This window comes from Manis pentadactyla, chromosome 15 (genome assembly GCF_030020395.1).
Source record: "Manis pentadactyla isolate mManPen7 chromosome 15, mManPen7.hap1, whole genome shotgun sequence".
NCBI classification, from domain to species: Eukaryota; Metazoa; Chordata; class Mammalia; order Pholidota; family Manidae; genus Manis; species Manis pentadactyla.
The window spans coordinates 11,221,687-11,244,581 of NC_080033.1; the positions used below are offsets into that span (position 1 = coordinate 11,221,687).

The 22,895-nt window shown below is 52.2% G+C and overlaps 2 protein-coding genes across 4 annotated transcripts; one reads left to right on the forward strand and one right to left on the reverse strand.

The window, feature by feature from the left end:
• Nucleotides 1-207: 207 nt before the first annotated feature.
• Nucleotides 208-6,507, forward strand: ACTMAP (actin maturation protease). Of its 3 annotated transcripts, XM_036896506.2 has the most exons (7): nucleotides 210-422; nucleotides 745-1,194; nucleotides 2,730-2,798; nucleotides 3,291-3,415; nucleotides 3,782-3,911; nucleotides 3,997-4,067; nucleotides 4,877-6,507. In XM_036896506.2, the coding sequence occupies exons 2-7, from the start codon at nucleotides 878-880 to the stop codon at nucleotides 5,212-5,214; spliced, it is 1,050 nt and encodes a 349-aa protein (XP_036752401.1). In that variant the 5' UTR covers nucleotides 210-422; nucleotides 745-877; the 3' UTR covers nucleotides 5,215-6,507. The 3 variants fall into 3 exon arrangements, with proteins under 3 accessions (XP_036752403.1, XP_036752401.1, XP_057349096.1); XM_036896508.2 differs by having other exon boundaries at nucleotides 208-1,194; nucleotides 4,667-5,028; XM_057493113.1 differs by having other exon boundaries at nucleotides 210-1,194.
• On the reverse strand, nucleotides 6,503-22,811 carry ITPKC (inositol-trisphosphate 3-kinase C). The gene is made up of 7 exons (XM_036896501.2): nucleotides 21,643-22,811; nucleotides 17,330-17,429; nucleotides 15,227-15,440; nucleotides 13,446-13,650; nucleotides 11,424-11,525; nucleotides 10,379-10,450; nucleotides 6,503-7,951 (listed from the first exon to the last, which is right to left on the reverse strand). The coding sequence occupies exons 1-7, from the start codon at nucleotides 22,771-22,773 to the stop codon at nucleotides 7,748-7,750; spliced, it is 2,028 nt and encodes a 675-aa protein (XP_036752396.2). The 5' UTR covers nucleotides 22,774-22,811; the 3' UTR covers nucleotides 6,503-7,747.
• Nucleotides 22,812-22,895: the final 84 nt, after the last annotated feature.

A 22,895-nucleotide genomic window follows, 5' to 3' on the forward strand; every position in this document is an offset into this window, starting at 1 on the left:
CGGCGCAAGACCTGTAGCGGTACGGACCAATCAGTGAAGGCTGCGCCCCTCACGCACTTCCGGCCACAGGGGACGCGACTCTTTCTGTGAGGCTCTTACTGAGACAGTCTTTTGGAAGCCCCACCTCTTCCCCGCCCCCCCTTCTCCGTCACGTGACTACCAAAGGGGCGGACACGAGTTGCCCCACCACCCAATACGGGAAATGTTCGCTGCGGCATCCATTTTGCAGGAAGGGGAGGCTGTGTTACTAGCCGACTCCATTCCTCATCCCAGCTATGTAGCGGCTCCTGACGTCCTCGGAATTCTGAGCCTCTCCCAACCTTCGGACTTTTCCTGTTGCTTTCTGATTACAGGACCTTCTCCACAACTAAGCTGTTTTCCTTGCCAGGTGTCCTTTTGACTCGCTGATTTCTGACTCAAAGGTCAGCGCGGTGGTTCCGATCTCGGGCTTGGGATGTGAGGGGGTACAGATCCTAAGTTCCTCACTCTTTTGCCCTGGGCCCTTTCGGCCCTTCACCCTAGGTCTCAGCCTTCATGTCCCAAAACTGACCCACAGGTTTCCAAATCTAGCCCCGAATAATAACAACTCCTACTCAGTCTCCCTCCTTGAGCCTTGCGACCCAGCCTCACTTTTACAAATGTGGGTCCGGATTAAAGAACCCCAGGTCCTGTTGGCCCTCAGACCTCTTGTGATTTGAGTCAGCCTGGACCTCTCATTACGAATTTTTGCTCCGGTTCTTTCAGGCCCACTGTTTAGCCCCCAAATTCTGGAACTCAGCTGCAAAACCTTCAGAATCTCTGCTCCTGTGACCAACCCATTTTGGAGGATCCTTCCCTTTCCATTCTCCACCTCCCAAGCAATGCCATAGACGCCAAAATGATTTCTCCATGCTCTCCTCCCCTAGAACCTCCAATCCCTCCTGCCAGGACCCCTGCATCCCAAACCATCGTTTCTCCTCCCTCTCTACCCCCAAACCTCCCCAACTTAACTTTGCCATCCCCTCCCTCGAGCCTCCAGGCCCCTATTCCCCCACCACCCCCACTGCCTCCTCCACCCGCTGCTATGGGAGTTGCTCCCCCTCATGTCTTCGGCCTGGAGAAGAGCCAGCTCCTGAAGGAGGCCTTTGAGAAGGCTGGCCCAGTCCCCAGAAGCAGAGACGATGTGAAGAGGCTCCTGAAGCTGCACAAGGACCGGTAGGGTTTCTGTGCCCCATGCCTCTCACTCAGGGTCTCACCCAACCACCTTGGACTTCAGCCCCCTTGGGGTTTCCCATTTCCTCAAGGTCCAGCATCTGGACTGCTTCAGGCCCCTACCCAGATCCCTTCAGTGGCATGTGCCTTCAGCAAAGCAGAAAACTCCTGCCCTCACAAGCACTTTGTTCAGTGGGAGAGACAGATCCCTCTCTCCAGGTGACAGCCTGGAGTGGTCAGAGCTGTGATGAGGGAGCCCAGAAGGGGTACCTGACCAAGGCTGGGGGTCAGTGAGGCCTGCCTGGAGGAGGGGATCCCTGAGTGCTGGAAAGCAAGTCATGCAGGGGTGTATGTGAACAGCTTGTGCAGAAGGCCAAAAAAGATGTGCAATTGTTTCTTTAATGGGTCAGGGCAAGTGACAACCAAGGGATTTCATGGGAGGGCAGGAGCCAGATTACACAGAGCACAGGCCATATGATGGAAGGAAGGTGGACAGTCCCGAAGGCACTAGGGAGCTGTGGAGGGCTTTGCACAAGAGGGAGGCCACCTGTGGGGAGTGGGGGTGGTGAGACTCCAGGGGGCCCTGGAGGAAGCTGGAGCACCCAGGGGCCCAGGCGGGAGGCAAGGGGGCTAACCTGGACTGGGTTGTGGGCCCCGGTTTAGCGATTCCTTGCTAGAGGGAGAAGATTGACAGAAGAAACTTCCCATTTTCTAGACTAGTTTCTACTCTGCTGTAAGAGTGAGGCAAATTTAGTGCAAATAACAACCATCCGTCAGTGCATGTCTGCCATGTTTCCGACATAGTTCTAAGTGTTTTTAAGTATTTAATTATCTCAACTATGCTATGACAGAGGAACTGTTATCCCCATTTCCCAGATGAGGAAATGGGGGCTTAGAGTGTGAAGTCACTTGGCCACAGTGCTTAGAAGAGGAAGAGCCCAACTGGAGCTCCAGCAGTGGAGTTCCATGCTTTTAATCACTGTACCGTGATAACGTTTTTATCAGGAACGTGCCCCAAACTCGGAACCAGGAGCCTCGCAGCCTTGCTCTTTGACTAGCGTTGGAATAGAAATAAAGGCTCATTGTCCTGCCCCACCCAATGGGGGTGCATTGTTACCTGGTTTTAATCAGGCCGAGTTAAGGGATTTTCACCCTATTTAACAGTCTAAGAAACAGGCTTGAGAAGGGGGGGAACAGAGTTTGGGTATAGAGACACCCCTTCGATAAATTTCCTCTAGTGCCTCAGGCTCCTGTTGGAAAGCTTTCATGCATCTACTGCTGGCCCCTACAAAACAGCAGGGAGTGGCCAGTGGAAGGATGATTCCCACTGAGCAGATGAGGAAACTGAGGCTCAGGAGAGCAGGTGCCTCATCAGGGTTCAAGGAAGTCAGTGACTGAGCCAGGAACTGCCCCTGGCCCAAACGACAGCTGGGCCTGTGTCCCTTTCACCACCCGTCAACACCCCACTCTCAGCCAGACTGCAAGGGGAGACTTTTAGGAGCCAGAGGCCACGTGACCTGAGTGAGGCTCTGATTCAGTTTCAGAAGTGACTTGCAGTGGATTCTCTTCTGTGCTGACCTGCCCTCCCTCATCCAAGAAGGCCCACAGTACGTGCCCTGATCTGGGACCCCGACGCTTTTCCACTGCTCATTCCAAGCTTCTGCCTGTGCTGAGCTCCGTGAGGACTGACCTGGAGGCTGGGAGTGGTGGGCTCATCCCAGGCAGCCTGGGGAGGAGTGGGAGGGCAGAGAAAGGGGGAGCTCACCAGCTCAGGGTCCTGGGAGCGTGCACAGTAAACACAGTTGGAGCGAGCGAGCGAGCTAGTAAACCTGGTCCGTCACCTCTGATTCCGCTCTGGCATCTTCTCTTCCTGAAAGGCCAGGTGACATCTCTCCCCACCGCAGCCCTCCAGCCCTGGGCTCAGGCCTTGGCCATCCTCTCTCCCTTGAAGGGGAGTCAAATTCTCCCCACCCAGCCTGGGAGAAAGGGGGCGGACTGCCCCAGGGCAGCAAGCCTTTCTGCACTGCAGCCCCTGGGGCAGAGGGAGCTCTGTAAAGACAGGACTTCGGGGTCGAGGGACTGGGCCTGTCTCTCCCCAGGTGTGGACTGGTGGCCTTGTGGATGGCAGGCACTCTCCTGGCGCCCCACCGCAGCATCCCCCTGGAGGGACTCGTGCAGATGGCGGTGGAGAGAGGCTACTCTGCTCAGGGAGAGATGTTCTCTGGTGAGTTAGGCGCAGGAGCATCTCAAGCTAGGCGTTCTTCCCCAGGAGGGGGTGGAGAGGCTGGGCAGGACACTGCCAGGCACGCGAGGAGGCCGCACTGCATTTCTCAGGCCCTTGTCCCCACCCAGCTGGGTAGAGGGGTACAAGGTGGGCTCTGGAGCCAGGCTGCCTAGGCTTCCGGCCCAGCTCCGCCACCTCCTGCCGAGTGGCCGTGAACAGACGGCTTACTCTCATTGTGCCTTATTTTCTACATACGTACAAGAGGAGGTGGTGCTGGTGAGGGTTGGGGTGGCCATCCCTGAGGAGCTCCTGGCACAGTGCCAGGCATGCAGTGGTCCATCTCTCTGTGTCTGCTCTGTCCCACAGTGGCTGACATGGGCAAGCTGGCCCAGGAGGCGCTGGGCTGCCACGCGGAGCTGCTCTGTGGTGGCCTGGGTGGTCCCAACAGGCACCGCGTCCTACAGCACCTTGTGACAGGACATCCCCTCCTCATCCCGTACCCCAGGGCCTGGAGGTGGGCAGGGCAGGGCAGGGTTGAAGAAGGGTCCACACCACAGTTTTGGCCTTAACTCCAGCACCAGCTACGACGAGGACTTCAACCACGAGCCGTGTCAGAGGAAGGGCCACAAGGCCCACTGGGCAGTGAGTGCAGGTGAGTCCCCTCCCACACCTTGTGCTCTCATCCTGCTCCTCCCCCCCAACATCGCCCCGCCTCACGTCCTCACCCCAGCACCAACTCCTCCTTAGTACTCAGGGCAGGGACCGGGGCTAGGCTCTCCCTGTCCTCACAGGGTACTTAGCAGGGACCTGGTGGTCTGTAGGTGCCTCGACGCCTGCCATTCAGGGTTTTCATGAACAGAAGCTCAGAGTGTGGGTTCAGGATCAACAGTCTGGGCTCCAGGGCCAGTCTAGCCCCTTCCAGGCTCTGGGAGTCTGGGCTTCTACTATCCTGTCTGACAATTGGGTGACAGTAGTACCTGTCTCCTTGGCAGAGCACAAGGAACTCACAACAGTGCCTGACATGCTACGTGCCTCAGTAATGTTGGCTCCAATCAGCTTTGTCTTCCTCATTCCACGTGCCTGAAAGGCCAGATTTGCACAGCACGAGCCCTGCATTGACGATCCCTTGCCAGTGGCTCTGCGGCCTTGAGGGCTTTTCTCTGAGCATCCGTTTTCCTGGACTACTGGAGACAACTGGGTTTCAGTGTTTGCTCTGTTTAATGTCACCTCTCTGCCTCCTTGTGCCAACAGGCTATAGGAGGCAGGACTTAAAGTGCTGCATCTCTGCTAGCCAGACAGTCTGGGTCCAAGCCCAGCCCAGCTGTGTGCCCATGGCCCGGCCGACCTCTGTAACCTGGGGATCAAAGTGGCACCTACCCTGGAGGGCTGTCGGGGGTGTTCATTGAGCCCTGGTGCCAGTCAGGGCTCCGCTCTTGCTCACAGCCGCCTCCTCCCTCCCAGGGGTCCTGCTGGGTGTGCAGGGTATGCCATGCCTTGGCTATGTGGAAGACCTTGAGCTGCCAGGCCTGTTTCACCCCATGCCGGGCACAGCCAACCAGCCACCATCCCTGCCGGAGGAAGGATCCTCAGGAGCTGTCTACCTTCTCTCCAAGCAGGGCAAGAGTTGGCATTACCAGCTGTGGGACTACAACCAAGTCCGAGATAGCAACCTGCAGCTGACCGACTTCTCACCCATGCGGGCCTCCGACGGCCGGGCATACGTGGTGCCCGCTGGTGGGGTGCGGGCTGGCCTCTGCGGCCAGTTCCTGCTCCTCAGACCACAGGAGTCCAGCCACTAGCTTGTGCAGCCCTGCGCCTGGGTGACAGGGCCCGAGCCACAGCTTCTATCTTTGCAACAGCCTGTTTCTTTGAGCTGGACTCAGAACCTCCAGCCAGAGACCCTTCATGCAGAGTCATCCCCGTCCCATCCTGTCCCCCAGTATTGGGCACCTCTGTGAGCTGTGGTTATAGCCAGGAACCAGCCAGACAGGCTCCCTCTCACCAGGAGGGAGACTGACCCCAGCACAGCCCCGAGATTCCTGTGCCATTCCTGCCCCCAGCCATCTGAATGTTGCCACCATGTTTCTCACTGGTGACCACCCTCTTCTAAACCCCTGGACATCTGCAAGAGCCTCTTCAAGGGGCCCCCTGCTGCCCGCAGAAGCCCAGGAAGCTTTTACGTGCAAGCCAGGTCACAGCACTCCCCTCCAGAGAAACTTCCAGCATGTCCCTGTTGCTCAGAATAGGGACTCTTCCTTCTAGCCAGCTCTCCTCATCCCAGGTGTTCCTCAAATTTTCTGCCGCCGGTCCTGCTGGCCTTCCGGGTCCCTAGTGTCATGTTCCCTCCTGGAGCCCCCTGCTAAGAACTCAGCTGCTCCATCTTGACTCTTTCTAACTTTCTCAGAGAGGATGCTCTCAGTCCCAGGTTCGGCCCCTTCCCCACCTTGGTGTCCACTTGATTTAAAAACAAAAGAAATGCAGCTGAGAGCAGTTCTTGCCAACTTCTTTATCGTGTTGACTCCTCAGATCCTCTAGTACCCTGCAAGGAAGGTACTAGATCCTCCTCATTTTACAGCTAGAGAGACTGAGGCCTGGGTAAGTGCAGTGCAGCCACTGGCCAAAGGTCACATGGCTGGCAAGCAGGGCCAGGATTCAAAGGCAGTATCTTAACAAACGGAAAGATGATTAATGATTACCTGTTCCTCCACTCTGAAAGGAAAAGAACAGGTGTGTCTGGGTCACTGCTGTGTCCCCAGTGCCCCGCAAAGGGTCTTAGAGAAACTGCCATGTAGTGTTTCTAGCAGAAGGGGAGTGTGCCCCTCCCCACCCCAGCCCCCACACCCTGGCTGGCACTGTCCTGGGAGCCCCTGAGGAGGGCTTGGAGCTGTTTTTGTCACGGTTTGTCTCCGACATCATCCAGCCCAGTACAAGTAGCAGCTCAGTGGATGAACGAATGAGCCAGTGGGCTCCCAGCCTGCATCACTGCCCCAAACTCATTCCTGTCCCATTGTCACACCCAATGCTGATGCCCAGATTATGAGCTTCAAGCCCACATATCCCAGATGCAAAAGAAAGAAGTCCACGAAGTTGACTATGAATGTGCTGTTTACTGGGGTGTCCTCATGGTGGGGGAGGCATGGGAAGTGATTTTGCCTCCTGTTCCCCATACTGCCCCATTGAACAAATAGACATCTTGTATAAATATTGTAAAGATGGTCAGTAGAAAAGGAGTGCGCCTCCTTATCCGGGAGACCTTAGGGCTTCAGCTTAGGGAATGGGGGACTGTCTGTCCTCCCCAAGTCTAGCCTCATGGGCCAGAACCCAAAGTCACAGGAGCAGGAAGAGGGGGACAGGGGCGTCACCCACACCTGAGGGTGCTGGGCGCTTTGGTTTGGGCCAGGTTGTGAGCCCACAGTCCTAGCCAGTGGCCCCACCTACCCTGCACCTCTGCCCAAGGTGGGCACTAGTCACGGCAGGGGCCAGGGGCAGGAGGAGGGGCCTCCTGAGGAAGGCAGCTCATTCCCAATTCCCGAGCCTGCTTTTTGGCGTCTGAAAGCCCTTTCTGCCCCTACACACGGGAGGAGGAAGGAAGAAAGGGTAAAGGGCAGGAGGCAGAAGTCCCAAGGCTGAGGCTGGCGCCTGAGGAATGAAGTGCTGGCCACAGTGCTCACGGGACGTGGCGTGGTTTTGGTCTGTGGAGGTTAGAGTTCCAGAATCATGGGGCCAAGGGACAGGGTGAACTGGGGCCCACCCAGCAGCGGCAGCTCTCGGGCCAGCCCCATGGTTATCCCACTCCCCTCAGCCTGTCAGCACCTGAATGGCCTCAGATAACTCCCCGGTGGCTGAGCAGCTCCTGCACCTGACCACAGACGAGGTCCAGTTTTCCTGGGCACCTGGCACCACAGCTGGGACTGGTCGCTGGCCTCGGAACCAGCTTGCAGCCCCACGGAGGCAGTCATCCACGGAGTGACACCCCCTGCAACAGCCAGCCACGGGAATCGTGTTCTTTCAGGGTATGTGGTTTAGCTGTGGCCTCTGGTAGCCCCTCATAGATCTTCCTGGCCGCTCAGAGGAACCAGTCTAGTTCTGACTCACTGAGACCCAGCCATGTCTCTCCCCATCTCCAGTCCTTAACCCCTGGCTTATGAAAGGGTGAGGCACTCTCTGGTCTCCATAGCCCTTCATATCTTCCACTCAGGTCTTGTGTGGTACACAACACAACCTCTCCCGACAGTGAGGTCAACTCCCCCAACCTCAGGCCCCCGAGCATCTCAGGCTCCTCCAGCCTGACGGGCATAATCCAGTAGATAAAGCCAGTGGCGGCCAAGTAGGTCAGCTCTGGGCCAGCCCCTGAAGCAGGTGGATCATGTTGTCCAGGCCCCAGAGGTAGCCATCCTCGTGGTTGCCCTCGGCCCAGGGCAGTCGGTGGCTGAGCGTCTGGTGGTCAGGCAGGGCCACTGTCTTCCCAAAGTCGATCATCCAGACCCTGGCCAGGCCTGTGTGGTCGTGCACAAAGAGGAGGGAGCTGCCTACTACCTGCAGGGAGAGAGGTGGGAGGTTAGGGGAGGAGCAGGCACTGGCCAAGGTCCCCCCTGCCAGCAGGCAGCTGAGCTGAGTAGTTGACAGCATGAACTTGAGCCAGACAACCTGGGTTCACAACCTGGCTCTGCCAGTTTCTGGCTCTGGCCTTGGGCAGATGACAACTTCTCAGTGCCTCTGCATCCTCATATACAAAGTGGAATAATGGGAAAAGTATACCACTTACCTCAAAGGTTGCCTGGCATATGCATGAATTAATCCACATAAAGCTCTTAGAACAGTTGCCAGTATAGCAATTGTACAACCAATGTAAACCGGTTTCCTTTTTCAAGCTAGGATACAAATGCAAATGCCTGCAGGATCCTGACTTCATCAGGAGAGCCTGATGGAGGCTAAGGAGTGGCTACTACCTCCCCATATTGCTGCTGGGGACCCCCGGGCAAGTGGCTTCTTTCTCCAGGTCTCAGTTTTCTCATCTGTACAATGGGGATGATGTTTAGTAAAAGCCCCGACCTCCTGAGGTCATTGGCAGCATTCCATGATCCCCAGGCTTACAAAATGCCCAAAGTGCTTAGCACACAGCTCTCAGAACATGCTGTGTGTCTTGACATAGAAACTATTTTGTTGCCTTTACTTAACTCCAGGTATGTAAGCCCCTCCCTTTTTCCAGTCAGGTTTCAAACCCCTCTGCTCCAGAGGATCAGACAACTGGGCAGGCAAGGTGACTGTCGGAAGAGGCAGATGCCTCCCCACTCTGGATGGCTGTTGGCATACGGTGAGCTGCCCAGCATTACCATGTCCCCCAGTTTGTCAAAGGAAACTGGAAATCCCAATTTTGCTGTGAAGTCTCATATTTTAAATGTTGGCAACTCATTTTTTAAAACAATAAGTCACCAGGCAGACGAAACCAAACACAAGAACAGAAAAAATGAGGTCCCTGGGCTGCCTCTCTGTGGCTTGCATGTGAGGTTCGAAGGCAGGGACAGGACGATGAGGGGGATGTTGTCTGATAAGAAGCCTGACAGTAAGAACGGGCATAAACTGAGGGTTCACCCTATGAGCCCACTGGACCTGCAGCACGCCGAGGCAGGCACTCCGTTACCCCATCCACAGGTCAGAGACAGGCCTACAGAACTGCCCAGGCTGAGGGCTGGGGAATCAGCGGGGCTTCGGCCCTGCCTGGCCTGACGCTCTTTCCTGACGAGTGAAGTCAGAGATGGCAGGCAAAAGAGGAGGGCTTGGGAGGGGAGGGGAGGGGAGGCATACTGCAATACCAGTCACCACTCCTCAGACTTTGTGAGGCAGCCCAGGGAGGAATGCTTCCAAAGAGACTTTCCAAAGACACCCAGGCTGTGGGAGGGAGGGAGGAGGGAAGGGGGAGAGCCACCAAACACAGAATGCAGGTAACACTTGTAAATAAGTATGATTATAAAGTAAGCACTAGGAGTTAAATGCACTCTGTGCTCTAAAAGGCGCTTGACACACTATTTACAATAGCCAAGAAATGGAAGCAACCTAAGTGTCCATCAGTAGATGAAGGGATAAAGAAGATGTGGTACATATACACAATGGAATATTATTCAGCCATCAGAAGAAAACAAATCCTACCATTTGCAACAACATGGATGGAGCTAGAGGGTATTATGCTCAGTGAAATAAGCCAGGCAGAGAAAGACAAGTATCAAATGATTTCACTCATATGTGGAGTATAAGAACAAAGAAAAACTGAAGGAACAAAACAGCACCAGAATCACAGAACCCAAGAATGGACTAACATTTACCAAAGGGAAAGGGACTAGGGAGGATGGGTGGGAAGGGAGGGATAAGGGCAGGGAAAAAGAAAGGGGGCATTACAATTAGCATGTATAATGTGGTGGTGGGGGCATGGGGAGGGCTGTGCAACACAGTGAAGACAAGTAGTGATTCTATAGCATCTTACTATGCTGACGGACAGTGACTATAACAGAGTGTGTTGGGGGGGACTTGGTGAAGGGGGGAGCCTAGTAAACAATGTTCTTCGTGTAATTGTAGATTAAAGAAAACAAAACAAACAAATAAATAAATAAAACAAAGCAGTCATCTGGCCAAATAAATAAATAAAAGGCGCTTGACAGTTGCTCAACAATTGCTTGTCTCCCATCTCAGCAGCCCCACAAGGGAAGGACTATTGCTCAGCCCCAAGTCAGGAGGAAGGTGAGGCCTAGAGGGTACACTGTGTGCTCAGGCTCAAGCAAGTCACAACTATCCCAGCTCCCTGAAATCCCCTTTGCTGCCTACCCTAAAAAGCAAACCCCAATACTTGGGGTCTCCTTGTCATAGCTCTGGACTGCAACTCTGTCAGTGGCTTCTCCTCAGAGCCACTGGGACCCTCACACTGTACCCGCACACAGGGCCCGCCGCTCCCACAGCAGCCGGAGCTCGCACCTCGTGGGTCCTGAAGAAGGGAGAGTTCTCCAGAGCTTCACGAAGTTCTTCTAGGCGTGCCACGTACTTTCTCTGTGTGAGAGGGAGGGTTTCTTGGTTAGCATAGGGACCTTGTGGGTCCTTACCCACCTTGAGCTCTGTCCTCGTCCCATATCCCAGAGGATCAGGCAGACCCCGGCTGGGGTGGGATTAGGGAGCCAGGGGGAAATGGGGGGCTGGGGGTGGGTGGATGATCCAGGTGGCACAGACAAGACTGTGTTGGGAGATTATACCCTCATTTCTTAGCAGCTTCTCCCAACAAGACAGTCTGTTTCTTTTTAATCTAGGCTTGGTCTTAGGACTTGCTTTGGCCAATAGGACATGGCAAAAGTGGTAGCTACTCTGAGCCAAGCCATCAAGAGGGCTTGAGTTTTCCACTTGTTTTCTGGGCCACCTGATTCCACCATGAGAACAAGCCCAGGCTAGCCTGCCGGATCATGGGAAACAAGTGGGCAAGTCATGAGCTGAGACAGCGAGCCGATCACCAGACATGTGAAGGGGGCCCTCCTGCACCAGCCAGTCCAAGCCAAGCCACCAGCTGACTGCAGATGGTTCAGCCAGGATCTGCCAACCTTGGCCCAAAGTAAAAGACCACTGACTTGGGAATGATGGCAGTGGTGGTCTTAGCTGATAAACCTGGGGCATGTGTCAATTGCTTTTATATTATACAGAAGTTCTCTCAAAATACCAGGGGAATAAGGCAGTTGACAGAATAGTTGGAATTTTGGTGTTCTAAGAGAAAATTTATTTTGTACAAATGTGTATGTGATCAGACCATTTTATATGTATGCCACCTGAATTGGATATCAGGTATTATGCTTGGTTAGTACCTCTACATTTACTTTTTAAATTTTGTTTTGTTCTGATTGTTGCTATGTAGAATACTGCCTTGCTCATCATAATGTAATCTGTATTTGTGTACCTGTTTTTTTACTTTAAAATCTTGAAATAAAATGTCTAATACTCAAAAAAAAAAAAAAATCTGGGGCATGTATGTCCAGCTCACCAGGATTCCACGGTTCCCATCCACAAAGTCCTCCAGTGCCTTTGTCACCTGCTCCAGCTCCTGTGTGTTCTTGAAGTTGGTGTTGCAGGTCCCATCGGCTTTCTGCAAGGCAAGGGGTGAAGATGCACTGTCGCGCCTTTTCCTTCTCACACCCAACACCAAGCCAGCCTCAGGCACTCCCAGCCTCCACATACACTTGCTGTTCAGGGGAAGCCTGCCCACCTGCCCAGCCCAGCTCAATGCAGCCAAAGTCACATTTCCAAACAACCAGTCCTTTTGAGTCTAACTTTGAACCCCCTGGTTGAGCCGGCTTAGTCAAGTGGGCTTTGGATGGGGGTGGACCTGGCTTTGAACCATGATGGCTATTTAGCTCAGTGGCCCTAAGCAAGTCACTTCACCTGCTGCAGGGTGTTTCCTCATCTAGAAGATGGGAACTGTGTTGGTATCTACTGCTTAAATCTGGTATAAGGATTAGAGGAGACTGGGTGTAAGGCACATGGTAAGCAAGCACTCCAGAACTGAGACATGTTCTTTTGCATGTCTAAGAGGGGCAAGGAGAAGCCATCTGAGTCATTCTGCCACACTGTGCCTGGTCCCTTGTGGACACTGGTAACATGGAGATAAGAGGACAGGCACAGTCAGATGAGGGAGGCAGAAGTTGAATAAGATTATCACAAGGGAGATAAGAATAATGAAGGAGTATAGGGAGCTATGAGGAGGTAAAGAGAGGGCTCTGATCTAGGAGAATGGCAATCAAGGAGGGCTTCCTGGAGGAAGAAAAATGTGAAAAGAGACAGGAAAATGACTGAGAATTAACCAGGGCAGCAACAGGGGGAAGAGCAGCCCTGGCAGAGGGAATAGCATGTGCAGAGCCCTGTGCCAGGCAAGAGCAAGACCCTTTCAAGGAAATGAAAGTGCTTCACTGTGGCCTGCAGGCAGAGAACGAGGAAGAGAGGGGTGAGAGATGTGGCTAGACTCTGGAGGCCAGGGTCCTAGGGAGCCACAGAAGGCTACTGAATATGAGAATGGCAGCTGGATTTGAAACTTAGCAAGATGGCTCAGGTGGGGCTTTGGCGGAAGAGGCACTGTCATACCTCGCGGGTGGGATGCATAATGGTACAACACCTATGAGAAGAGCTGGCGATCTCCAGCAGAATTCCCAATGCACTCAATCTTTGAGCCAGCAGCTCTGCTTCTGGGAGTCTAGTCTACAGCTAAACCTATACACTTGCAAAATGTCTTAAGTACAAAGTGACTGAGGCATTATTTGTAATGGCCAAAAATGGGAACAGCCCAGGTGGCCATCTATAGGGGTCTGTGGCACATCCGCAAAGAGCTATTACATTGCTGTAAAAAAGGAAATACAGGCAGAGGAGATCCTCTATGGAATGATATGGAAAACTCTACCTTTTGGGTAATAAAGGGAGGGAATTTAGGATATACAAATGCATCTGTTTGTTATTTGCAGAAAGAAATATAAGAAACTGATAAAGTGGTTGCTCAGAAGCAGGTGGGGGTGAAGGCAGGAGCAGGGAAGGGACAAATAAGGACAGCAGCAGGGTTGGGAGGGAGGTTTCTCCTATACACCCCTTTCCAATATTACTTTGACTTTTGAACTGTGTCAACACCTATTCACACAATTAGATTCAATTTACCAAGAAACAAAGAAAAAAAAATGTTTCTATGTAAAAGGGAAAAAGGATCCCTCCAACTCCTGTGTTGGACAGTGGATCAGGGTTCAGAGCTGAAGAACACCACACAGACCAGGACAGGGCCGCAGGGAGGGGAGCAGATGGAATGTGGAGCTGCTCAGGGACAGAAAGAAACAAAGCTTGGGCTCTGATGGATGTGGGAAAGACAGGAAGGACCTCACTGGACCCCAGTCTTTTCATGTCTGCAGTTTCCTGCTCTCCAGGTCTCGCTTCTTTCCAGCTTCTCTTGACACCCACAATCCCCAAGAAGTCCTGCTTCCGCTCTAGCTCCCAGCCCGCTAGCGACAGGCTAGCAGCTGCTGGCCCTCACCTTGATACCCTCGATCCGGAAGCCAAGGGTGGAAGTCGAGCTGACAGTCTCCCTCCACTGCATGTAGCGGGGCTTAGTGACAGCAGCCTGGGCATGCTCCTCAGGGGTGGGGGCTCCGGGGTCCACAGCCACCATCTTCTCATACATGTCCTTCCGGGGCCAGGGTCGTTCCCGCGCCTTCACCAATTCCTCCTCCAGGTAGGTCCTGGGACACAGACGATGGTATAAGGGAAATGAAGAACAAAGCCGGAGGACTGACACTCCCTGATACCAAGCCGTGTTATGAAACTAGTGTGGCACAAGGAGGGACAACAGATCCACGGACCGAACAGAGTCCAAAAACAGACACACACACGTACACACATCCAATTTGTGGCAAGCTAGGCATTACAATCCAGTGGGGAAAGGGAAGCCTTTTCAATAAATGGTGATGAATCAATAGGATATCCGTATGAAAAAAAATAACCTCAATCTCTACCTCACATCAGGTAAAAAAATTCTAGATGCAGATATAAATGTGACAGTTAATAAAGCTGTCAGAAGAAAACATAGGAGATCTTCATGATCATGAAGTAGGCAGATTTCTTAAACACAAAGCTAGTAACTATAGTGAAAAAAAGGTGACAAACTGGACTAAATTAAAAGTACTTTGAGTTATCAAAAGACAATATTAAGAGAGTGAAATGGTAAAGTTGGAGAACGTGTGTCTGTATCTCCAACAAAAGACTTGTATCCAGAATATATGAAGAATTACAAATCAAAAATAAAAAGCCCAATACAAAAATGGGAAAATATTTAAACAGGCACTGAGATGGTAGAGTCTTTTCCTTCATGTATATAAAACGATAACAATATTATACACAGCAGTAATAGTAGTATAACTCCACTGGGGTTCCCTGACCTGATTCCAATGTGTGTAAGCATGTGGGAGGGGGTCTTCCTACACATAATACTAAGCAATTCTCGAACACCAGCAGGGTGTCCAAGAACTCAATTCTGATGCCATCTACCTGGAGACAGCACCAGATTCCCAGGTCAAAGCCTCCTGTCCTACAAGAGTACCCTCCACCCCACCCCCACCCCCTCACCCCAACCCCGTCCACTGCAAGCCCCCGGCAGTTACCTGTGCTTCTGACCTACCAGCTACAGATTGGAGGTTCCCATGACCTCCCTCTTAGGTTCAATTAATTTGCTAGAGCTGCTCACAGGACTCAGGAAAACGTGACACCATAAAGGATGCAAGTTAACAGCCAGATAAAGACAGACACAGGGCAAGGTCTCAAATACAGAAGTTTCTATCCCTGTGGAGCTTGGAGCCTGGCACGGTGGAGGCATTCTGGTTCCCCAAGCATAGATCTCCCCGACTGAGAAGCGGGATCCAATCACGCTCTCTTCTCAGGGGTTTTTGTGAGGGCTTCATTGCCTAGTCGTGACTAACTAAATTATTGGCCCTTGGCTGATTCAGCCTCCAACACCCACCCTTGGGTGGGGTCCAAAAGTCTCTCATTAACATGACAAAACACTCATTTCGCCTTTAAGACTGCAGTGTTTTCAGGAACTGTGGATGAAGACCAAATATACCTGCGAAATACATATTTGGTATTTCTTATGACTCATATCACAGATGGGAGAACAAAGAACAGCTGGAATGCTTGTACACTGCTGGTGGGTGTGTGTGCAGGTACAACCACTGGGAACACTGACTTGGCACTGTCTTCAAAAACGTTCATCCCAGAGCCTCCACCTCTGCTCTCTGGCTGCCCCTGGACCTACCTACCTACCTGCTGCCCATTTTGCAGTCCATGATGGAGGGGCTGTCAAAGTCTGCCAGGAGATCTTCCATCTGATTGAAGGCCTGGCCTTCCCGCTGCACCAGGCCATAGTAGGCTGGCACGAAAGGCCGCAGGGGGTCGCTCATGAGCTGCTCCAGGCTGCGCTGCTCGTACTGACAGAAACGCTTTAGAATCCGACCATCCTCTCCTGACTGGAAGTTTCCTACAAGCAGCACAGCCAATAGAGAGTCAGTCACAGCCTCAGCAAGAGAACACTCTCCAGTCTCCTGCATGCATCAGGTCCTGGCCACCGTCACCTTGGCTGTCCCTTCTGCAGGGCTTTCTCTCCCTCCCTGCAGCTCTCAAAATCTTGGCCAGGGGTAGCAAGGGAAGGGCCTGTTTCTGCTCTTTGTTTAAACAAGAGTCCTGTTCCCAGCAGACTTTTCCCTCATTTGTTCTGTGATTTTGTTTTACAAGTTCATGGTCAACTGTGGGAATTTTCGTGGGACCTGAGTCAGAGCATGACTCTCCAGAGCAGATCTGCTTTTGCTTCTTGTCTGGAGTCGCAGAGTGCTAACAACCAGGGCCTATTTAATTTATAAATCTAGCATTTCCTGGACCATGCAGAGAGGGCATGTTAGAGTTACAAATTCTTATTGAGGCAGACTGTATTTTCAGATTCTGTTTTTCAAAGATGGGTGCAACAATAGCTTCTGTCCCACAGGTTTGTCTAGAATTTTGCTATTCCCCATCAAATAGTGGAACCTAATCCTTGAATCTGGGAGGGCTTATGGCAAAAATGACCCTATAACTTCATAGTGTAGGTCATAAAAAGAGATGCAGTTTCCACTTTATTAGCAGACATTTGCTTTTGCAGTCCTGAGCTGCCACTTAAGAAATCTGACTGCTCTGTGGCTGCCATATTGTGAGGGAGCCCAAGCAGCTACACAGAGAAGCCACAAATAGGCTTCCCAGCTGGTGGCCTCAGCAACCAGCTAAGACCCAGACAACAGCCAGCATCAATTCAGCTGTAGTAGAGTGAAAGTACTTCCAAATTTTCTACCTCGCAGCCTCTGGGTTGCCCTAGATGACCTCCAAGACATGGAGCAGCAACAAACCACCCCTGCCATGCCCTGTCTGAATTCCTGACCAAAATCTGTGAGTGCAATACAGTGATAATTTATTCCACTAGGTTTTTTAAGTCAGCACTAAGTTTTGAGTTTCTTTGTTTTGTTTTGTTTTGTTTTTTAACTCAGCAATAGTAACTACAACATGTAGAGATGGCAGGCCTATGCTTATTGTGTCAGGGGGCCTTGCCTTTTCTCTGACTCAGATCTAAGGATGACCAAGGCAGGAACTTCCCTTGCTGTCTTCTTTTGCTGGTTAAGTACAGTTTGTCTAGTCCCTACCTGTGCCTGTTTTTGTAAATAAAACTTTATTGGAACACAGATATGCTCAAGTGTTTATGTATGATTTATGGCTGCTTTCATGCTACAACAACAAAGCTGAGTAGTTGTAATAGAAACTATCTGGCCCACAAAACCCAACATATTTATTATCTAGCCTTTTACAAAAAAGGCTCTATGCTAGGTATGGTGTTACTCTATGCTAGAGACACTGTCCTAGGTCTGGGGAAAAACCGTTAATGCTGCTGGGTATTGAGGGCCTACTATGCTCTGGACACAGGAAGAGGACAAAGAATGATTATTTCCATTTATGAGGGCCTGTTTCTCAATCTCAATATACATTTTTATTTTAACCCTTCGGTTAACCCTGCAAGGAAGGTGTAATTATCTCCATATTACAGATGAAGAAACTTGAAGCCCAGGGAAGGACTTGCCCAGGGTCACCCACAAAGAGCAGAACTAAGATTTGAGTCGAGGCCCATTTGTCCCCAGGGTTGAAGATTTACCCCCCAATACCAGGATAACAAGGAACAGCCCAGGCCTTGATGTATGAATGGCCTGGTCCAGACCTAAGCCCCTCTCATAACAGCGCTATGAGGTGGAGACTCTCACCAAGCCCATTCTACAGATGCGGAAACTAAACTACAGAGAGAAGCGCTCTGCACGACCCTGTCTACCTTCCACCCCTCCCTGCCCTCTCTCTCACCAGCGTGTCCAGACAGCTGGACCCAAGGGTAGTGTTTTCGGAAGGAGACCACAAAGGGTGAATACTTCAGAGTTGTCTTCAGCTTCTTCCATGGTTTGTTCTGTGTGGGGCAGAGTGGGACGGGGTCAAGGCAGAGGCCAAGCAAGAAAGGGGATGGGGTGCTGTGCTGAGAGGGAACCAAGGGAGACCTAGGGTCTCTCCAGGACCAGGGGCCTCGCCGCTCCCAAGCTTCATGGGAAGAGCAAAGCCCACTTACTTCAGCAATCACGAGATCCCCCATAGGCCTCAGCAAAAGTGGGGCAGAGCCTCTGTCCATTTCTCTCCGTCTCCGTCATCACTTTCTTTGTATCTGTGTCTCTCTCGAATGAGTAAAGATAGGCCAGGTTTGTTGCAGTAACAAATGATCCCCAAATCCTCCCCTCCACATACACACAAACATGGAAAGAAGCAGGTGTTGATGGATGGGGGCCAAAACACAAAGAGAGACAGAAACAATGATGGATGAAAGTGACAACAGAGACAGGGACAAAGACAGAGACTGCAGCAGTCATAAGAGCTGCTCACCAAACAGCTCTAGTCTGACCCCCTTCAGGCGTGTCCCTGCCCTTTTGAATTTGGGTTACTGATCTCCTGCCTCTATTATTTTCCTCAGAAGGTCTGACTTAGTTTCGGGACACTGCTGAGGTTTCCAAGTCCTTGGTATTAACATGGAGGGCAAGATTTGGGGATCCCTTGTTACTGCAACAAAACCTGGCCTATCTTTACCCATTCAAGAAGGACAGAGGGACACAGACACAAAGAAAGCAGTGGCAGAGTCGGAATTTGCTTTGGCCACTGACATGTGAGCAGAAGTGTCACTTTTGGGTGACTCTCCATGTTCTTTTCCCTGTTGTGGAAGGAAGTGGGATAGTGTGGAAAGAGAAATGGAAGCTTCCTCAGCCAGGCTCTGAGTGAAAACAGCATGTAGCAGATCCCCTCACCTACTAGTGACCCATGGTTAATGTGAAGTATGAACAAAAACAATCCTTTTTTGTTCCAAGTCACTAAGCTTGGGGGTTGTTTGTTACTACAGCAAATCCTGACCTATCCTGATTAATACAGAGAGACACACAGAGTTACTAAAAGACAAAAAAAAAAAAAGAAATAGAGAAATACAGACAGGGAGACACAGATACAAAGTAATGACAAAGAAGACAGAAAGGAGAAAAAGACAGAGCGTGTGTATGCAATAAAAAAACATAGAAACAAACAGAAAACAAGGATTTAGTTGCATCATGTTGACTTAACCATGAGGTTCTTGAGACCCATTAGTGTCTGGCTCACATACATGCACATGTGCACATACACAAGCGTGTTCTCTGCTCCAGGCACACAGCAGGCCCTTAGCAAGTATTGGGAGAATGGGCTGTTTTCAGAGAAGGAAGCTCTGCGTCTCATCCCCTTGCTACCCTGGGTCAAGGCCATGTTTTTTCCAACCCCCTCAGAACCTGGCTACCTAGCAGACATAGCATTTAATGCTGGGAAGGTCAAACAGAGGCACAGTGTTGGACTGCAATATTCAGGAAGGGCTATTCCCTCTCCCCGTCCAGCAGCCAGCCAAGGAGAGGAGGTGATTAATAAAAGTTCCTGTTTACTAAGCACATGGAACATTCCAGACACAATGACAAAGACTCAGCGTGCATTAACCTACTTAATCGTAAAAACACAGCCCCAGGAGGACTGTTGACTGTGCTAGAGAGGAGGAAACAGAGGCTCAGAGGGGTGAATCACTTGCCTAAATCACACAGCACAGTGCTCAGGTTCTATCTCTGGTCTGATCCCACTTCCCTGGGCTTACCCACCACACCAGTGCTGGACTACAAGCTCTGAGGGTAGGGACTGGGGTTGTCATGGTTACAACTGTGTCCCCAGCCCATGGCCTGGCATACAGTAGGTGCTCCAAAAACAGTGGTTGGATCACAGGAGGTTAGTTGAAACTGTCTTTTTAAATTATAAGCAGATTCAGTATCTTTTCTGTCCTTTTACCAGGACCTGATGGTCAATCTGGGATTTCTCAGATGGCTTCATGATGCTGTTATCTCCCATGTCTCCTCTTCCAGGAAGCTCTCTCTGATACCCCAGGTTTGACTTGTCACCTCCTCTGGACTCCACAGCCCTCTGGACTTCTGCCACCCCGGCCCTAAGCACTTGTAGATGCCACTGCATGGTGATGGGCAGTCTCATCCCCTTGCTACCCTGGGTCAAGGCCATGTTTTTTCCAACCCCCTCAGAACCTGGCTACCTAGCAGACAAAGCATTTAATGCTGGGAAGGTCAAATAGAGACCTCATAGGAGGTCTCTCTCCTCCACTGGCTGGGCACTCCCCGAGGGCAATGTCTCAGTCACTGCTGTGTGCCCAGCAAAGCCAACACAGCACTGGACACAGAATAGTGGCTCAGGGCTCAGACCATCGTGTCTGACCAGGAGAACAGGATGGATGTGAGAAGGAAGGAAGTGGGGAGGAAAGGAAGAAAGTAGTTGGGCCTTTAAGGTCAGATGGAATTTCAAAATGCAGCGAGAAAGGAGTTGTGTGGCTTCCAGGGTTTTCCGGAAGGTGGGAACAGCTTGAGCAGTAAGCAGAGTTGGATGGTGGCTCGGTGTTCAAGGAACAGCCTGCACTTCACTGAAGCAGAAAGGGTCAGGGAGGGTGGGTGAAGGGAAGCTGAACGCGGGAAGGAAGCTCTGACCACTGGGGAGCCGTGGAAGGTGCTGGAGCAGGGGAAGTCAAAAGTGGATCAGAAGTGTGCCTTGGAGGCAGACTCTAGAAGGATGAGATAAAACTGGGCAGGGAAGCCTGGGAGGAAAGCGAGTGAGGGGTGGATCCATTCACATATTGCAGGGATTAAAATGACTGGGTTTTAAACTCAGCCAGAACTGAGTTAGAATCCTGACTCTGAACTGACTTGGCAGCCCTAAGCTAGTGACCTCACTTCTCCAGGCCTCAGTGTCATCTATAAAATGGAGACAATCATTCCAATCTCATGGTGCTATTATAAGGATTCAGAGTTAACACGTATACAACACTTAGAAAAGTGCCTGGTATTAAGAGCTGGCATCTTAGCTCTGTGTCGTCCAAAGTGTATGACTGGACAAATGTATTGACCTCTCTGGCCTTAGTTTTCCTCATCTATAAAATGGGGGTAATAGTATCTACCCCGCAGGGCTGTATGAGGATGAAAGGAGTCAAGCAGCAAGGAGCTTAGCAGAGATCTGGACATGAGTTGAGTGCTAGCTGCTATTATTTGATTTTCTCATTCGCTTCCAGTCCAGCGGGGATCATGCCAAGGATGTGAGATGCCAGGGGCATGAGAGAGTAGGTAGAGAGAATAGCAATGGCAGAAAGCCCCAGAGGGTCAGTCAGCTCCTCTGCTCTGGCACAGGCAGGTTGAGGCAGGTCTGTCTCTCACATCTGTAGCCACCTGTGTGAACATGTTCCTAAGGCAGGCATGTGGGAAAATGGAGGCTCAGGGCAGACTCCAGCCAGGGGCCGCAGGACAATGGGAGGACCCAGCAGGCCAATCCACATGAGGCTCTCATACCTGTCTCCATGCTGACCCTCCCTTCCTGAACCTGCCCCACCAGCCCTCCTGATTCACCAGGGGAGAACCACACCCAAGCTGGGAGTGAGGCGGCAGATGTAAACAAGAGTCTGCAGGGGGCCCCTTGGGGATCTGGGGGGCAACTGTAGGGTCGCTGACTAGGTTGGGGGTCCCTTAGCCTTTGGGGTTCACACAGCCCTTCAAGAGTCTGATAAATGCTGGGGGCTCACTGCCTACAAAAGTGAGTAGGCTAAGGACTAACAAAGGTTCATGACCCCTTAAGGTAGCCACAGGCCCCAGACTAAGAAACTGGGGGTAGAGAGTGCACTTTTTCTGTCTTCCTAAACTAGTGCTCTTCAGATTTTGGGAGCACAGACTTTCTAGAGGATCTGACAGAAGGTATAGGGTCTTGCTGCAAAAATATGTGTGTATACACACACAGATTCATGCAGTCACATAATTTCAGGGGTTCCTGGGCACAATGAAGTCAGTCAGCGGCCATCCATTTTAGACCCCAGGATGGGAGGAAGTGGGTGAGGGAGAAAGGAGAATATTAGGAGGAGGGTGCACGGAGTGGATTAGTAACCCAGCTGTCAGAGATCACTGGATGGAAGAGGTGCATGGAGATGAGATTGCTGGTGGGTGCTAGAAAACTTCTCAAAGCAAACACAGGGGATCAGGGATCTGTGAGGGGGCGGGGGATTGGGGGTCATGGGCAGGATGGGTCCCACTCACCCCAGACCTGTCCTCAGGATCGCTGGCACCTCCACCTCCAGCCACCACGTCATCCTCAGATTCATCAAAAGAGGAGGCAGAGGAGAAGCCACCACTGCCCCCCTCAACCCTAGAGGAGGGTCCCACTGGCTGAGCCTCGGGCTCAGGGGTTTCAGGAGTGATGATGAGGCGGGGCACAGTGGTCAAAGGGCTACACTCCAGGTGAGAGTACAGGTGAGTCACCAATTCCCCGGTTTCTCGTTCCTCTAGTGAGCCATCTTGGCTGGGCTCCCCCAAAAGGCAGTCTGTCTCAGGCTTTGTCTGGGTTCCATGTGCATCTCGTGTCTGGGGCACGTCAGCGCCAGGCTCAGTCCAGGAGCCATCAGAATCTTGTGCTGGGAAACCATAAATGCCAACCTGCTTCCAGGCTGTTTCGGTATCCTGTTGCATCTGGGAGCCATCGATGTGAGGCTCTGTCCAGAGGCCTTCAATATCCTGTTGTGTCCTGGAGCCATCAGTGTACAATCCTTCCCAAGAGCCATCAGCACTTGGCTCTGTTGAGGGACAGACTCCCTCTGGTCGAGTCCGGAGGCTAGACCTGTTCTGCTGGGGGCATAGGTTATCAGCCCAGAGTTTGGCCCTTTCTGGCTGGGTCTGTGACCCATGTATTTCTAGGTCTGTCCAGGGCCCATCAACGCCAGGCTGTGTCCACAGGCTGGCCCTGTCTGGCTTAGACAGGAGATCGGACTTCTGTGGATCAGTCCAAAAGCCATCTGTCTCATTCTCCGTCCAGGGACCAGTTGTCTCCAGCTCTGACCAGTGACTGCTCCTTTCTGGATGTGTCCGGAGGTTGAACCTATCTGGCTCTGTATTTTGGCTGGACCGCTCCGTCTGTGCTCCGAGGCCAGCTGCTTCAGGCTCAAGCTGTCGTTCTGTCCCTGGCTCAGGCCCGAGGTTGAACCCCTCGGTCTGGGTCGGAGGCCCGCGTCTCTCCGGCCGCCCCGCCAGGCCCCCTGCGCTGGGCCCAGGTCGCTGCTGCCCCGGCTGCCGCCGCCGCCCCCCTCTAGGCGCCTCCAGCCCCATGCGGGCCGCCCCTGGCAGCGCCCCGGCCTCCGCCTCGCTCAGGCTCCCCCGGCACGGGCAGCGCCTCATGCCCGCTCCCTTGGTTCGGGCTTGGGTCTGACCCGGCCCCTCCTGCCCTTTTAAATCCCGCAAGGGGTGTGGCCGGGGAGCCCCAACTCGCGGGTTCCGGCCCGCGGAGTTCCAGCCCTCCC